The sequence below is a fragment of the Gobius niger genome, assembly GCF_951799975.1.
Source record: "Gobius niger genome assembly, chromosome: 3".
In the NCBI taxonomy this organism is placed as follows: domain Eukaryota; kingdom Metazoa; phylum Chordata; class Actinopteri; order Gobiiformes; family Gobiidae; genus Gobius; species Gobius niger.
Window position 1 is genome coordinate 14,378,110 of NC_136854.1, and position 17,923 is coordinate 14,396,032.

Consider the following 17,923-nt stretch of genomic DNA (forward strand, 5'->3'; position numbering starts at 1 on the left):
ATAAATTAACTTTACATTTGCTATCAGTAAAACCAATATTTTATTTGAGCATGTTTTCATCTGAGGACCATTTACCATTAGCCATTTATTTTTATCCAACTAGCACTTTTACATTTTAAGAATTATTTGCTAATTCTGGTCTTTTGAAAGTGCGGCCTCTGGTGGAGAATGAACTCACACATTTCAGAGTAAGGTGAACATGTCCACCGCAATATTAAATAGAATCAAATCACAAAATGGTTCCTAAAGTGTTCGTGTGTGTAGTATTTTACCAGTCTTGGCGTTGACCCGGAAGAACTTCCCGTCTGACAGCAGTAAGTACGACAGCTGGCCGTTCCTCCCCGAGTCCTTATCCGTGGCCCGGACCGTCCCCACCAGGCCCTGCAGTGCTGCCCCCTCTGGCACAGTGAAGTAGTACGCCTCTCTGCTGAAAACCGGCGCGTTATCGTTCACGTCCAGCACCAGCGCGCTCACCGTGGCCGTCGCCGTCACTCCCTCTCCTCTTCCCTCGTCGCTCGCCGTCGCCAACACGTGGAAGCGGTACGCCGTTTCCGCTTCGTAGTCGAGGCTTTGGGCCAGGTACAACCACCCGGTCGTGGGATGGATGCGGAAGGGCGCCGGAGCGGAGCCGTTTTGATTCTCAATCGAGTACCTTACGTTGGAAGACGCGGCGTGGGGCTCTCTGCTTCGGTGCGCCCTCACCTGGATGACCCTGGTATCTCTTCTGAAGCTCTCCCCTATTTCCACTTGATATATCAGCGTCTCAAAAGCTAAACTGTTTACAGCAAAATTTGGTTCTACGTTGACTGTTAGTCTAAACGTTGTCGAAAGTGACGGCTCGCCTTCATCCCCTGCGATTATTTCCAAAGAGTACGTCTGCAGCGCGTCTTGTTGCAGACTCCTTATCAAAGTTAGTATTCCCGAGTTAGCGTCGATAGCAAAAGTTCCGTTCTGGGTGTTTCTCAGTTGGTATTTCACTCTCCCGTTGGCGCCGCTGTCGTCGTCGTGAGCGTGCGCGATGAAGAGCACGGTCCCGGGGGTCGTGCTCTGGGATACGCTGATGGTGTCGCTGGTTTTGGGGAAGACGGGCGCGTTGTCGTTGACGTCGGCGATGGTGACGTTGACTTGAGTGATGCTGTAGACGGGAGAGGCGTCTGTGGAGCACTGGAGGGACAGGAGGACGTACGGCTGGGCCTCGTGGTCCAGAGCTTTCAGGGTGGAGATGAGGCCTGAGGCAGGGTGCACGGTGAACCAGCCCAGAGGGTCGCCGGAGGAGATGTGGTAGGACACAGACTCCCAGGAACCTGTAAGAGTAATGAAGTCGATTATGTGCAAAAACAGAACTGTGCATCTGTGCTGTACTGAGCTCAAGTCGAAGAAACAAAGTCCTGTCTTAAAAATAGACATTAAAACTTAATTTAGAATTAAATGGTCACGATGAAATACAGACACTAGAGCTGGGGCTCCTCCTGCAGGCTGCCGGCACCTGCAGCGCAGAACGATTAATGCTGGATTATGGGCCTTAAAAATGTAGAGGACAGTTTTGGATTTTAACAATGATGCAACTGTATCCAGGAAGAACAGACATGGTGCACCATAGAACTCCATAGAAGGAGACACAGCTAAATGTAACAGCTTTGCCCAAAAATTAGTCAAAACTGCGTAACCATAGGCCTTTACCAAAATACACAGTTGATAAATCAATACTTGGATCAAAAGATCTGTGTTGGAAATAAAGTTGACGTGTTGTATTACAGCAGGGTAAACATATATATTTTTTTATTATAAATTCAAATAAATGAAAAACACCCGCACAGTGTTTGAGATCTGTTCATTTCAAAGAGCCGTTCGCGCACTGTTGTCCAATAACAATGTAATTACATGTGTATGGTGCTCAAGGAGATCTTTAGAAGTACCAGCATAGTTCACCATGTACCTTAATCACCAGTAATGTTGGCTAAACAGTTGGGGGTCTGAGGAGAGACACACCCACTGACAAACCCCAGTGCTGTTGGAGATTTGAGCTCAAACACTAATCTGATAATTGCAGAGACATCCTTAAGTGACTGTCTAGTGGAGTCATCTGGCTGTTAGTAACAAGTGGACTACGTGCAGATAATCCCTACAAACTGAGAGATTAGCACACTTAGGCAGTGAGCATCTAACATTTTAGGCCCTGCATGTTACACCTAAAGTCTATGTTCAGCTATGAGGCTGTATAATAATATTGAAAGTTCAGGAAATAATACAGAACAAGAGCTCTGCAGCACGAATAACAGCCCGGATCCCATCTTCAGCTCATATCACCCCATTCCTTCACCAACTTCACTGGCTTCCCCTTCAGGAAAGGATCCACTTTAAAGTCCTTCTGCCCACTTACAAAGCCCTCAGCAACCTTGCTCCATCATATCTCCGTGACCTGCTCAGATCCTACACGCCGGATCTATGGGTCTATTCCTGCAGTCTGTTACACTGGTCCAACCCCCCCCATGGCACCCCCACAGATACGGCCCTGTTGGTCCCAGTGACTGTTTGTCCAAATCGGCAGCTGTGGCTATAAAAAGTAGCTCACCATGACTAAAGGGACTTTGAGTATTGAAAAAGAAAGCACTAGAAACGCAGTGCTCTGTCTTTGCTGACACTGACCGTTTGGATCGATTGCGTGGACGGCGCCCACAGACGTCCCCGGGTTGGCGTCCTCGGACAGGCTGAAGGTGTAGCGAGACCTCTGGAACACGGCGGGGGCATGGCCGCTGCTCAGGATGTGCACAGTGACCTCTGCTGGCGAGGAGGAGGTCAGGCCGCCGCCGTCCTGAGCACTGATGAACAGACTCACACTCGCCGCTCCCAGGTGGCTCAGACTGGACGTCAGGTACAGCACGCCTGAACAAGACACACCGGGGATTTCAATGCCATGATGTTCACTGTTTCCTTTGACATTTTGCATCTTTGTACATTTCATTGTATATTGCTATAATAATTGACTTGAGATGACAGTAAGTGGTGTAGTCGGTTGAGAATTCAATATCCTGCCACCACACAGGAAGAGTAAAGTAAGTAAAGTTGATATTTTTACAGAGTTTTCCCAGATTGTTCAGCCCTAATATCGTATTAGGGCTTCTTCGCGGAACTCCAACAGCACTTTAAAGGGATATTTCAGGATTTTTGACATAGGGCCTCATTTCCTAGTTATCCAGAGTGTTGCTGGTACCTGGAGATATTTTTTTTGTAATTCATGCAGTTCTTATGTTTGAGGAGTTTCGTAGCGCTAGGCTAATGCAAGGCTAGCGCATTTCTATGGTATCAGCTAGCCTGCATTAAAAACAGTGTGACCCGCTCCACAGTGCACCTGAGGCAAATCACTTATAACCAGACTAACCATATAAATGTCTGTGTTGTTGATAGAATAATTTTAACCATCTTGCATTTAAAATAACTTATATTTTAGCAGCATCAGCTTCGTGTTTTGTATAAGCTTCGCAGCGGCGGAGTGATCTGCTAGAAAATAGTCCCTCAAAATGCGATCATTCATGTGATGCAAGGTCAGTTATATTCCAAAAATTATTCTATCGCCTTAAACATTTATATGGTAGAAATAGAAATGCGCTAGCCTTGCATTAGCCTAGCGCCACGAAACTCTTCAAACATAACAACTGCATGAATTACAAAAAAAATAACACTCTGGATAACTAGGAAATGAGGCCCTATGTCAAAAATCCTGAAATATCCCTTTAACATTTGACTGTTTTTGTAAGTTCCACAGACGAGCACGGTGTTCAGGAGAAGAGTGGCTTGTGACAGGATTTACAGAGGTCTCGTGTCCCGAGGTTCCCTGCAGAGCGGTGACATTAACAATCAGTTCAGGGGGACTTACCCGCTCTAAGCAGTGGCTCATCCTTAAATACAGCCTCTGCCAGTCACACTACTTACACACTGTACTTACAGGTAAACGGGCCTACAGGTCACTGAGGCGGGATCGGTGGAGGCAAAAGTGTCGACCCAGACGCACTGTCGGCCACGCTTTACATCAGTGGTTCTCAACCTTTTGGAGCCGCGACCCCCATTATAACAGTTAAGGGGGTTCATGACCCCCCCGCTCGGGTCACACCGTGAGAAATCGGAACATTAGCCTACATAATTCTTAAAAAACAAAGAAAAAGACAAATGGCTAAAAAAAAAATCATCAAATTACGAACATATAATGGCCCTCTAGTAAAATAGCACACACGTGCAACAATAAAATATTATAATATACGCTAAAAAAAAGTATGTATATTTTATCTACATCAGGGGTAGGCAAGTTTTCTTAACAGAGGGCCAATTTTTTTCATTGTAAAAAGACCGAGGGCCAAAGTAAAGCACTACACTGGAAAAATCGCCATCTTAAATGAGATAAATGACTTAAAATTGCTTGAATAAAGGTTCTTTATGTTTAATTTGAGTCTGTTTGGACTAATCTAAGATAAAGATACAAATGCTGATGTCAATGGAACGAGCATAAAACCCACTTTGAAATCAGACAAATTAACTTTTACTTTTAAAAAGATTTGTTTTTCCCTTGAAATTATACAATATAATCTGAATTAAGAGAATAAGGACTTGTTCCATTGGTGATAAGATGTTTTATCTGATCAAAGACCAGACCAAATCTACTCATACTTTAGATTGAATCTCTTAATTCGAGTAGGTTTCTGTCATTTCTTCCTTAAAATTATTATTATTTTTCCAGTGCACTTTCTACAAACGCCAGAGTTGTACATAATATGACCTAATTGGGTGTATTAACAGTATTTCTCCCATTTAACCCTAAAAATGTTAAAGTACTTTTTGATTTGTGTCATAATGTTTCTCAAAATTATCTTGAGGGCCAGAGGTTCTGTGCTGGAGGGCAGGATTTGGCCCCCGGGCCTGACGTTGCCTACCCCTGATCTACATGCTCTGACCCCTCTAATTTGTCTCGCGACCCCCAGGTTGAGAACCACTGCTTTACATTATAGCGAGGGAATAACAGGGTAAGAGTGAGATCACCTGCTGTTTCCAAGCAGCTCAATGAAATGTTTGAAGAACCACACCTTTGTAAAGAATAATCATTTCGATTATTATAGAAAAGAATAATCAGACCTGTCTTGTATTGCCTTTAAATAAGCAATAAATAAGCTAAAATAAGATAATCCCCGCCTCTCCCAGCTCATAAACCTGTCACATCGCTCAGTGTCCCCGGTACCTGTGTGTTTGTCCAGAGAGAAGAGGGAGGACATGTCTGTGGGCAGGAGATGGTAGGACACGTGTCCGAACAGCCCGGAGTCTGCGTCTGTGGCGATGACCGTGAGGATCTCGGCGCCGGGCTGGGAGTGGCCGCTCACGCTCGCCGTGTACTGGCCAGGGTTAAACACCGGGGCGTTATCGTTCAGGTCCTCTATGTCGATGTGCACGTACGTCTGAGCGCTGAGGCCGCCCTGCAGGAAAAGGAAGGATTTGTCAAAGATGCAGATGCCAAACTGATCTGGCTTCACTTCTTACCTCCCACCTTGACCGAGCACATTTTCTCCAGTTCCAGTTTACCCAAATCTAAAAGCTTCTTGACTGGAGAGTTTGGACAGTGCAACGCCTCATTTGAAAGCTAAGACCGGCGCAAAACTGCCGCGTTTCTTTCACATTTTTGTGTGTGTTTCTGTTGTGTCTTTCGTGTCTTTTTTTGGTTGTGTTTTCATCACTTTTTCATTGCATTTTCGTCACTTTTTGTCACGTTTTTCATCACTCTTTGGTCGTGTTTGTGTCACTTATTTATTGTGTTATTGTTGCTTTTCCGTCACGTTTTTGTTGCTCTTTTGCCGCTTTTTTGTTGCGTTTTCATCCTCGTTTTCGCCACTATTTTGCCGCTTTTCACAAAAAAAAAAAATGTGCATAGTGTTTTGTTACATACTTTTGAAATATACATATAACTGTCTGCTTGATGGTTCATGTCTTTTATTTCTGATGCAGATTTTGGGTCAATTTGCTCTCTTAAAGCAGTACTAAGTAACTCATGCCCCTAGAGGCCATAAGCGCCACTGCAGGTGTCGTAGCATGTTATGGTTTTTTACTCATTAATTGTCCGTAAGAGTAAATACTACGCTGACAGAAAAGACAAAGGGAGAGAGGTACATCCAATTACACAATGAAGATCATTTTTTCACACAAATTTGGCTGTAAATACTGTGTAAGTGGTGCAATCCAGCAGCTAGCTTTGCCTGTTAGCCTGTTAGCTTCTTCTTTGTGATTCCATTAATGTGTATTGCGCCTCCGGGTCGGAGGCACTTGTATTACCCCCAGAGGGACTACGGGAAGGATCTATTCAGGTAAACAAGTTACTTAGTACTGCTTTAACACACAGTATGAATTTCCACCTAGAATCTTGTAAATTACCATATCTCCTCAAAAGAATAAATGTAGTTATCAAAATGCATTTTTCTCCACATAAGTAGTACCAACAGACACCAAATTTCCCATTCTCATACTGAACAACATGTTTTTTGTTTTTTTTTCAGAGTTTCCTTGTCAACATCTAGATCCTAGTGAAAGAAAGTCCACACAACTGTGTGATTTGCTCCCAAATTTTGAATGTGTAGTTCACACCAAAAGACGTGACGTTTCAGGCTAAGCGCCCTTCATCATGTCTGATATTTTTTTGATTGTGCTACAATATCTAGATCCTAGCCTGATGTACTGAGTTTTCAAACCCAGAAATATTTTTTTACAGATTAATTTCGCCCCACTAGTAACTATCTAATTCAACAACTAAATTCAAGCCCTAGTCTGACGGGATTATTTTTACCTTGGGCCCTCAATATTGTCTGTGATGTGAATCCCATGCGAATCGGCCATGTCAGTCATATTCAAAAGTAAAAATTCCCCTGCAAATTACCTACTATATTGTGCTGAACTCTGAGGTCCTGTGATGATACTAATCCAACGCAAATAGGCATCTCTAGGATTTGGACATAAAATTGTCCAGGATCCGACAAATGATAAGGAATTTTTTGTTTCCTGGGCGCATTTTAATTTACTTTTGCTAAGAATGGAGGCTGCATTAGAGTGTACGTAAAATCTTTAGGGTCCCTCGCAAAACCCTGTCGGCCCGTTAAGGAGCAATGTCAGACACAAATGGTGGATCATCTCATGGACAACAACCGACAACAAATGTCAACAAAATAAAACCATGAAGTTAAACCTGGCACTATCCATTATTTACATTTTGTCACAGAATAGCAATATTTTTTCCCTATTCATCTGCAGTATCTCCTGTGTGTAAGTATATGTACCTGTATGTCTTTTTTTTTTTTTAAGTCCCAAAAAAATCCATACTAAGAGTTTATATTGCAAACCCAACTCACCGGGTCTTGGGCCTTCACCAGGAGGTCGTAGACAGAGTGGCCCACATCGCGGTCTATGTCCTGGGACACGCACAGCTCTCCGGTCTCAGGCTGGACGTGGAACAGCGGGTGCTCCGTCTGGTCAAAGCCGTCGCTGAGAGAGTACTGCAGCGTGGCGTACTCAGGGGTGTCTGCATCTGTGGCCACAACCTGCAGACAGCATTTGGAAAGGAAACCATCGAGTGAAGGCTCTTTGAATGTCTCGGTTAAAATATCCACTCAAGAACTTAGAACAGTCAATGGTGCAGTCAACGGGATTAAGCATCTCATCAGTTGACAAAAACTGCTTTATAAGTTGCCCATCAGAGCCCTGGCCTGCTTAGTGCCCTGGCCAAACAATAGTTTTGGCACCCCTCACTCAAAAGTAGGACATTTTTTGTTGTCATTGTCATTGTCACTTTCACTTAACCTAATCCCTGTCCACACATACTTAACAAGGACAAGTCTCTGTGATCACTGGCATCAATCATAACATATGCAGCATATACTTTATTTATTTAGGCCTAAATGTATGAGTTCTATTTTGACTCAACTATCAATCAACAGAATGTAAAACTTAAGCGTAGGCGAGAAAGTGTGTAGGCCGGTGCTACGGGCATCAGATGCTCCAAGAGGCACCACACCGAGGCCACTGTGATTGAATAGGTTGCGCTGCTGTTTTATTAATGCACTTGACCAAAAATGACTGTCATAACTTTTAAACCATAACTTTGGAAAAAGTGGGGCCTTTAGTTTGTAATGAGAAGTGTGTGGACCTGCATAGGTTTGAGAGGCCGCCACGCACAACAACTCTGATGAATGAAACTATTCAAAATCATTTACAATTCAAGACAAAATATATAGAGTATCATGTGTCAGGAACCCATGGATAGGGCTGCTCGATTATTGAAAAAATAATAATCACGATTATTTTAGTCATAATTGAAATCACGATTATTCAAACGATTATTTGTTGTCTTTAAAAAAAGTCTTTATTTTATTTATATATTTATTACTAAAAAAAAACTATGCTGAATATTTTTTGTTTCTGAACAGTCATAAAAGTACAAATGATTTCAAGTTTGCCCTGATTAAGGAGAGGTCTCTGTTTCACACCTGCCCCCTGCTGGCCAGCCCTCACACCTGCACAAGTAAACTGAGCAGCGCGGCCTGATGACATCATCACACAGTTTGTTTTTATGTCAGGCAAAAGCATGAGCCATGGCAGGTGAAATGCAAAGGGAAAATAATCCCAGCGCCATGAAATAATGCAAGTCTGCTTATGCTAATTTTATAATCGTTAAGTGTAATAATCGAAATTGTAATCGAATTTCGATTAATTGCACAGCCCTACCCATGGATATCTCCTGATTGGATTGAACACACTAGACTATAAACCGAGTTAATTTTTATCTGGTTTTGTGAGTGATGTCATCTTCCGCTGCGGTTCCTGTGAATGAGCTGTGTTTGAACTTCAGATAAACTTGTCCACACAATAAAAAGAGAAAGCTAAAAGTCCCCGTACACGCTGTTGGTTAAGGCTTTGTTGTGTCACCTTTGCACAAGTCGACGCTCATAAAAGTGATATCATGTAGCAGTTTACGACCTCAGAGTCAAAGTCTGCACTGTCACACCCAACATTGTAGCTACTCTGGACTTACAGCTCACAAACTGAACTTAAACTGAGAACGGAATAAGTTGACATCCAGATGTTCCAAAAATTCTCGTGCAGTACTTTCACAATAAAAACACATGATAGAGTTGCCAAAACATGTCATTGTAATCTACACAAGCTGAGAGAAGGACTTTGGTGTTATTGTACATGTTTTTCTTTGTCTGAGCGGCCCCTGGTTTGTCATAGGCTTGTATTGTGACGTCAGCAGCAGAGCGGTACCAGGCGTTTGTCATATCAACACGCACCAACACTGATTCTTTGTATAGAGTGAATGAATGCCACATTATTTGTCGACCCTGTAGTAAAGGACGAGTAGACGAGAAACGAGCTGCAGTCATATTTGGAGGACAAAACATATCTGCTTGTGTAAAGTCTACAAAGAATGAGGATAGAATTAAAATAAGGCTAAGGGATGTGACAATATACAACAATATGTACACTAGGATACCCCTTAGCATTGGTATTTCATGTTGGACAACTTCAAATGAGCTCTATTTCTGCTCACTACAGAAACACATCAATCAGGACAGCAGCACCTGAAGAAAAGGTTCAAATTAAAAAAAATAGAGCCCCCAGCAGGCATTTCCCTTTAGCTTACTCCATCGGCACGTTCTCAAGATGCGCTATATGTGAGAAAAAATAAAATAAAAAATAAAATGGAAAAAATAAAATAAAAAATAAAGAAAACATTTTGGAAAAAAATAAAAATAAAGAAATAACAATAATAATAATATTTTTTTCTAAAATGAAAAAATAAAAAATAAAAAATAAAATATATATATATATACACAACTTTCCTACACCATTCACAGCCGATTAGCCGATTGTTCGTGAAAATGATCAATAGATTGACCGATTACAAGATGATCGTTAGTTGCAGCCCTAGTTTACATGTACTCATGTATATGTATTCATTTACTTACTTTTTTTTTATTATTTTTTTTTATTATTATTTTTTATTTTTAGTTTGCTGAGATCCCCAGGGTAATTGTTTGTTTGTCCTTAATGCAAAAATAATAAAAAACATTCTAAAAAAAAGAAAAAAAAAAGGGCAGATTATTTAAAATAGATTCTAGTGCTGTCTTAACCCCTTAATCCCCACATGAACCGAGCACATTTTCTCCAGTAACAACCTTTGTGGAAAAGTGGTAACAGGAGAGTACTTCCTGGAAAGGGAGGGACTCTCTTGTGACATCAGCAGGTGGAACAGAGGCTTTTGAGTCATTCAGATGGAGACAAACTAAACAATGCAGGATGACTCAAATAAAAAAACATGGTAAAAACTGGTAAAAAATGGAGAGAAAAAATAAGAAAAAGGAAAGAAATAAAGAAATGAAGGAATAAATCAACATTAATAATCTGTTTTATGGTTCTCGATGACAAATAATTTTGTATAGGTATCGAAAAAAAAAAAGGTAACGTTACCCAGCCCTAGAAGCAGCATGACTAAAGGCTCAATATACTGTAGTTCAATGATAATACTACGGGGCCTTTACACTATGCTCAATAAAAATACAGTTACGAGAGCCAACGTGCAGCCGTCGGCCATGTTGCTCACACACCTGCAGGAAGCAGCTGGTCACCGGGCTGTGCTCTGCCAGGCTCACGTTGTACAGCGGCTGAGCGAACACTGGCTCGTTGTCGTTAATGTCCTCCAGCCGGACCGTCACCGTTGCCGTGGACGACAGGGGTGGCTCTCCCCCATCCGAGGCCACCACCAGGAACCACAGCTCGGCCTGCTGCTCCCTGTCCAGAGATCCCACTGCGGTCACCAGGCCGGTCTGCGCGTCCACGCTCACCTGGGCACGAGGGATTATTTTCCTTATATTATAATTCCTTTTATTATGTCTAAAGATTATTATTATTAAGATTATATTAATACATGTTCATACATCGGGGTGCCCCCAGAGGTTTAAACTTGCTTTGGCCCTGATCTCACGGGCCAAAGCAAGTTTAGTAAAATCAGATTAGCTTCGGAACATGAGGGGTCCAGGATGGTGCCTTTGTGAAACATTCTTGCCCTGGACCCCTGCAAGTCTATCAACGGCCCTGTGAATGATGATGCTTACTTTAATTGTGCCAAAATTAAAGCCTTAAATGTCACTGAAAATATCTGCAGTTGTTTCAAGTCGGCATTAAATCTACATTTCTTGATCTTTTATGCCATAAATTCAGGAGATAAGATACAAAACCAAAAGCACATTCAACTGTACAGTATGTTTTGATAAAATTTAAAAAAAAAAAATCGAATATTGAAATGCCACCCCATTCCTCTGCTTAATGTAATGTTTCCACATTTTGAGAAATGATAAATGCATTTACCATTTTACCATCTGTACGTGTCAATGTTATACAGGCATAAGAAAGTCAAATATCATGCTTTTTAACAGTGCATATTTGATTTCTTAAGACACCTTGCATAAAGACACCTTTAATGCAAACTTGTTTGCATTAAAGGTGCACTATGCAACATTTTATGGCTCTGCCCTGTCCATTCCACGCAGGGGATTAGTCTGGACACAGTTTGAAGGGGCGGGCCTAACGTAAACAGATAGTCAGTGAAATAAACCAATTAGCAATTAGCGGACGTGACGACAGCTGTTCACAAAATATGAACTGAATATAAACTCAAACGGAGAATACGGAGGCAAAATCCTGGACTCTGGTCACTGAAAGGCCAAATACATATTGATATCAACTTTTATTTTTCATTAAAAGTTGCATAATGCACCTTTACACACAGGAATGAGACCATAGTTTTAGTATTTTCGGTTAAATAATACAGTAAAAAATTGTATTTTCCAATAAATCTAGATTTAATGCCAGTTTGAATCCAGTTAGAATTACATTTATTTAAGGCCTTAATTTTGGCATAATTAATTTAAAGGGACTAGATGCAAGTTGGTCATTTTATACTCACTACTGCCACCTCAGGTCTAACGCAGGTTCTATATTAAGCTCGTGCATGTGGCACTTCGGACCCGAATCAACACTTTCTGAGTGACAGTGCAGGATTTTAGAGGCAGTTGTGGTGAACAGGTCTGGGCTCATTCTACACATTAGGACATGACTGGAACATGTAGGGGGAGGAAAATACATAATTTTGACATTTTTAAACTCCATATAGTCCCTTTAAAGATTCAATGCTTCTCATGTCTGTCCCATCGAATCTCCTCAGACAGGGTTGATATTAGCCAGCATGACTTAAAGCGAAGAAAAGACTTAGCTATGTTTCCTTGGCGTCTACGATCAGGACAACATTCTCTTGCCATAACAATAATTTAATAACTAAACGTTCACTTACCAATCCATGCTGGTTGGATCTCAAAATGGCGTATTTAATCAGGGAATTCGGGCCTGGTTCATCTTCGTCCTTGGCTTGAAGTTGGACGAGAGAGCTGCCTGGAGGAACGTCCTCGGGAATGTTAACCGTGTATATGTTCTTCTCGAATTGCGGATAACAATCGTTGACATCCGTGACTTTGAGGAGCAGCACCTCTTCAGAACTCAGCGAATCGCCGTCCGTGGCTTGAACTTTGATCTCGTACAAGTCCTTCTCCTCTCGATCCAGCTCTGATTCCACGCACAGCGCATACAGGAAGTCATCGGTTTGTTTCAGAGCGAACTTCCCGTCCCCGCCCCGGACCTGCACGCTGATGGGCTGGTGTTCGAAGTCGGGGTCGGACACGGAGATGCGGGCCACGTAGTCTCCCACGGACGCTGCCTCGGAGACGCCGGGCTCCCCGGACTCGCTCAGGAACAGCACATGGATGGTCGGGCTGTTGTCGTTTACATCCAGGACCCGGATGCCCACAAAAGCAGTGCTGAACTCAGGCTGGGCTCCGTTATCCCTGGAGAGAGGAGGAGGATGAGGATGAGGATGAGGATGAGGAAGAGGAAGAGGAAGAGGAAGAGGAAGAGGAAGAGGAAGAAGAAGAAGAAGAAGAAGAAGAAGAAGAAGAAGAAGAAGAAGAAGAAGAAGAAGAGAGGGGGGGGGGGGGTTCTAACAAGCAGCATGTCCATATTCACTTAGATTTAGTCAGTGAAAGTGGTGTTTTTGTGGATGTTTGTAGCCGATACTCGACATCATATTTTCTCCAGCATCGGCTCTGATATCCGATACCAGTATCGGATCGGTGCATCCGTAAGTGCTGAGAGAGATGTCAAAGTAGAAGTACTGATACTTTGGTAAAAAAAATTACTCCGGTAAAAGTAAAAGTACAGCTGCAACTAGTTTACTTCAGTAAAAGTACAAAACTATTTCATTAAACTTAAGTAAAAAAGTCAAAAAAGTCAAAACAACAAAATATTACATTATTTATATTTTATTTATCATTTTAAGCTTCTTCTTAAGTGCTGATTTATACTATATGTGAAAACTGCAGCTACTGTACTAGCATGTGTTGTTGTTTTTTGGTCTCTCTTGCAAATGAGACACTGAGTCTCAAGGGACTCACCTGTAGACGTAAATAAACCATCAAATGAACTTATAGTAATACAAATAAAGGTTAAAAATCTCTGATATCAGGGCCTATATTAGAGAAACAGCCTTAGATACAGCAGAGAACCAAAGGCAGATGAATTCTCTATTTCTGCTGTTTAGAGTTTGGACCAAAGCAGCTGTGATCTCACACTAAACTTTACAGCCGACTGTGGTCAAACGGGTTAATACTACGTTGATGCTGCCTGTACCTGCTTATATGTGTCTGAAATCGGCTTGTTTCTAGCCTGAAACTAAAAAGGCAAAACCGAAAGGGAAAGACGGCGCGTGATTCTAAAGCCCCAGTCCTTACCTGGCGATGACGATCAGTTCATGGTAGGCCTGCGCTTCGTAGTCCAGCGGCTTGTTGATGTGAATCACTCCCGAGCTCTCGTTGATGTAGAAGACCTCACCGGGGTTACTCTTCAGCTCGTACGTCACTCGGCCGTTCTCCCCCGAATCCCGGTCTGCGGCGTAGACCTGGCACACCCGGGCCCCCGCCGCCGCGTCCTCCCTCACTGCGGCGTGGTACTCCGTCTGGTTGAACGCCGGCGGGTTGTCGTTCTCATCCTGGACGTGAACTTTGACCTGCACCGTCCCGCTTTTGGGGGGAACTCCGCCGTCGCACGCTTCGATTGTCAGCGAGTAGAAGTCCCGAGATTCCCGGTCCAGCCTGGTTTTCAGGACGAGGTATAAGCTGTGGGGGCCGTCCTGACTGGCGCGGTAGTCCAAGTCGAAAAAGTCGGCCATGTCGCTTTGCGTGATGCGATAGCCTTGAATGCCGAACTCCCCCACGTCCTGGTCCCGGGCTCCGTCTAGTCTGAACCGGCTCCCGAGTGGGCTCAGCTCCGAGACGATCAAGTCGTATTTCTCCGACGGGAATTTGGGGGAATGGTCGTTCACGTCCTTCACCTCGATCTTCACCCTTATCATCTCCCCGGTCAAAGTGGCGGCCACGAACTCATAACAGTCTCTCGTTTCCCTGTCCAGTATCACGGCGGTGGAAATGATGCCGGTGTCCGCGTCGATTTCCAAGTCCTGGAAAACGTCGGAATCCCGGCTCTCCGAGATGAAGAAGCCGGTGCTGGGTCGGCTCAGGACGGCGCCCAGGTCTCCCACGATGGTCCCCGCTGGAAGGCCCTCTTTGGCGGAGAGGGTCAAGTTCAACACCTGGCCCAGACACACGCAGGGCAGGAGGGCCAGGAGGAGGAATGTCCGAGCCATGCTGGTCTCACATAATGGAGCGACTGCAGAGGAGAGCACAGTTAGGACAAGCAATAAAAAAGCAATTCAGTAGTTAGACAGAGTTGGACACCTAGAACTTAGAATTTAGACACAAAGCCTTCGTGACACATCCATCAAATGCAGCTGAAGGAGCAGTGGAGTGGGTGACACAGTGGACATGCAGGATATTTCAAACATAAGGGAATAAAATCAAAATGTTTTTTTTTATGAGGGAGTAACAGGCTGCGGTTGGGGGAAAGCTAATTTCTTGTGTTTTCACTGTAGTTACTTAGACCAGTGGCACGGGGAACCCTGGGGCTGCTTGAACACTTAGCAGCGGGTACTTTAGTTGGAATTATTTCATATTTTTTTTAAAAAGAAGAAAAAAATAAAGGTGAAACTGTCCATTTTCCTAATTAAATTCAATGGAAAGTTAATTTTAATTCTTTTTTTTAAGTAAAATCTTTCAATTTGGGAGTATTTTAGCTTCATTTTGAAAACAACACTCTTCTAAACTCTGGATAATCTGACTTTAGTTTACCACGTGGTGAAAATATTGTCAGAATTCTCCAGGCAGGGGGTACGTGGAGTAAAAATGAACGACTCAAGGGGGCGGCGAGGCAAAAAGGTGAGAACCACTGACTTAGACAACAATGGGTAAGTTTTAATTTCGGTGCTCTGTAAGACATTTTGTACTCAGTCCACTGACTGGTACGACATAAGGGAAGGACTTCAGAGAGTGAAGCGACCTCTAAAAAATGCTTTTTACCCTCCAAAACAGTCTCAAGGCCACTGAGACTGGGATAGCCCTCAACTTATTCCAAACAAAATGTCGTGTTTCTATACAATGGAGCTCAATAGTCTAAGCTCCTCTCTGTGCAGGAAGTAAAAATCCCATTCAATATCTCCATAGACTTCTAGCAAAAGCATGACAGAGGCAAATGAGCTTACTACTGACTAAATACAGTGTTTTCCAACAACAAATATGGCAAAATTAGCTAGCACATTGCTACTTAGCTTCAATGTTGCTAATTCAAACTTTTAACATTAAAGTGACAGTCTGTAAGTTTCAATGTTTTACAAATATTAGTAATATTAAATAATATTTTTCTACAGTCCCTCACTTTGTTGATCTCAGAAACTAATCAGAATCCCCGGTGCCATCACTTTGACCAATGAGACAAGCTCTCCTGTGAACCGGCCCGTCAGGTCCAATCAGGAGAGGAGGGCTTGAAAATCTGTCGCTCTCTCTACTCATTTTGCAACGACTATCGCTTAACCTCTTAACCCCCACCTCAACCGAGCACATTTTCCCCATTTTGGCTTTATCCAAATCTAAAAGCTTCTTGAAAAAAAAAGTGTCAATACAGCGACAAAAAGAGATGAAAACGAAGATGAAAATGTGACAAAAACGCAGCAAAAAAGCGATAGGACAACGCACCAACAACAGGAAAAAAAAAAACATTTAGATGAGTTTTGTAGGTTTTAGCTTTCAAATGAGGCCTTACCCTGGCCTGTAGCGGTATAATATGACGTCTGTAACTAAACCTAAACTAACCTTTCAGATTTGGGTAAAGCGGATACGAAGATCGGAGTATAATGCACTTGGTGAAGGTGGGGATAAAAAGGTAAAAAAAAAAAACATGTATATGACAGTTATTATTACTGTTATTTTATGAAAGGTCTATGGAGGTTTTTGAATAGGATTTTGACTTTCAGGCACACAGGAAAAGTGGGACAAATTGCACAAATGTAACATTACTCCTTTGCTATAATATAACTCAAATCCAGATAGTGATCAAGGACATGGAAAAACTAAATGTTGCCTTTTTTTATGTACAACGTTGTAATACCAGATGCAAAAAAAAATTTCACCCTACAAAAAAAGGCAATAAGACTCATCACATTCTCAACCTACAACCAACCAACCCATCCCCTATTCACATTGAAAACATTGAAATTCTATGATTTAGTAGATTTGTATACAATAAAAATGATGTTCAAAGTAGAAAATAAACTTGTGTCACAAACACTACAAAATATGTTCACCGTCAGACAGAGCCGGTATGAGCTCAGAGGAATGGAGATGTTTGTAAAGAAAACATTTCAAACAAACACCATGAGATTTTGTGTTTCTATTAAAGGGGTCGATCTCTGGAATAACTGTACAGAGGATCTCAAATCATGTCCCTCTATCTTCCACCTAAAGAGAATGTATAAAAGTATTATACTTGAAAAATACCTTCATTCTGTTTACTAGTCTGTTTAAGACTGTCAACTTACTTTAAAATGTGTATATGTATATATGTATGTATGTGTGCATGTGTATATATATATACATATATATGTATATATATAATAAAATCCTTTTGAATGTCTGATGTTATGTTGGAAAGTTAACAAAAACACGTGCTGTAAGTTTAAAAAGACAAGGGTAGGCAAAATAAGCATTAGCTTCAGCCTATACCTTTTCGGTCATTTTTGTATGTTATGTTATGAAGAAGTATACTTAACTGAATGTAAATCTTTTGTCATAATTTTGACCGAATAAACTGAACTGAACTGAAAAAAGTCAGGAATAGTGACTTACTTTGCAATCAAGTTGAAAAATAAAATACAATGTGAAACTACTCTCAGAAGTAGCCTACATGTAACTATAGTTACTACCTCAGAAGGTGCATAACAGTTCAGAAGCACTTGGGCATGAGACTAAAGGAAAAACATGCGAATAAAAAGGGAGGAAAAATGAGAGGGAAAAAAAGAGTCTCCTACCTGTCGAGTTTACACCGGAAGACCCCTGCAGGCATCGTGGAGACACCTTCAGTTTAAGGAAATGATACTCGATGTTGCGCCCGAGTTTACCCCAAGTGATCCAAACGTGACACTGACTTCTGTGACCTGTGCGTAATGCCGGTGCGTAAATCCGTGTCCACAGCAGCAGGTCTCTCCCGCTGTGCGCGCACGGGACGCACACGCTCCATCTGTGGCCCCGATTGCTTCAGATTTAATTAGGCCGACACAGATTAGCTCCAGCGCCGCCACGTGACCTTACACCGCCAGGGCTCAGGGCGCGGGTGTCGGGATCTGTCAAGTGTCAAGTGCAAAAAGAACGCGGTGATAATAACGCAGGTCATGAAGGCATCAGCAAGACAG

General features: G+C 42.4%; 1 protein-coding gene across 1 annotated transcript in view; it reads right to left on the reverse strand.

The window, feature by feature from the left end:
• The window catches only part of dchs2 (dachsous cadherin-related 2), a 43,689-nt gene extending 25,932 nt beyond the window's left edge, over positions 1-17,757 (reverse strand). Inside the window, exons 1-8 of the mRNA XM_079554137.1 lie at positions 17,543-17,757; positions 13,860-14,793; positions 12,371-12,917; positions 10,629-10,865; positions 7,374-7,562; positions 5,225-5,456; positions 2,647-2,883; positions 273-1,304 (exon numbers count right to left, since the gene is read on the reverse strand). Coding sequence (XP_079410263.1) covers positions 273-1,304; positions 2,647-2,883; positions 5,225-5,456; positions 7,374-7,562; positions 10,629-10,865; positions 12,371-12,917; positions 13,860-14,770 — 3,385 coding nt within the window. The 5' untranslated portion in view covers positions 14,771-14,793; positions 17,543-17,757. The remainder of the gene's footprint in view (positions 1-272; positions 1,305-2,646; positions 2,884-5,224; positions 5,457-7,373; positions 7,563-10,628; positions 10,866-12,370; positions 12,918-13,859; positions 14,794-17,542) is intronic.
• Between the last annotated feature and the right edge of the window lie 166 nt (positions 17,758-17,923).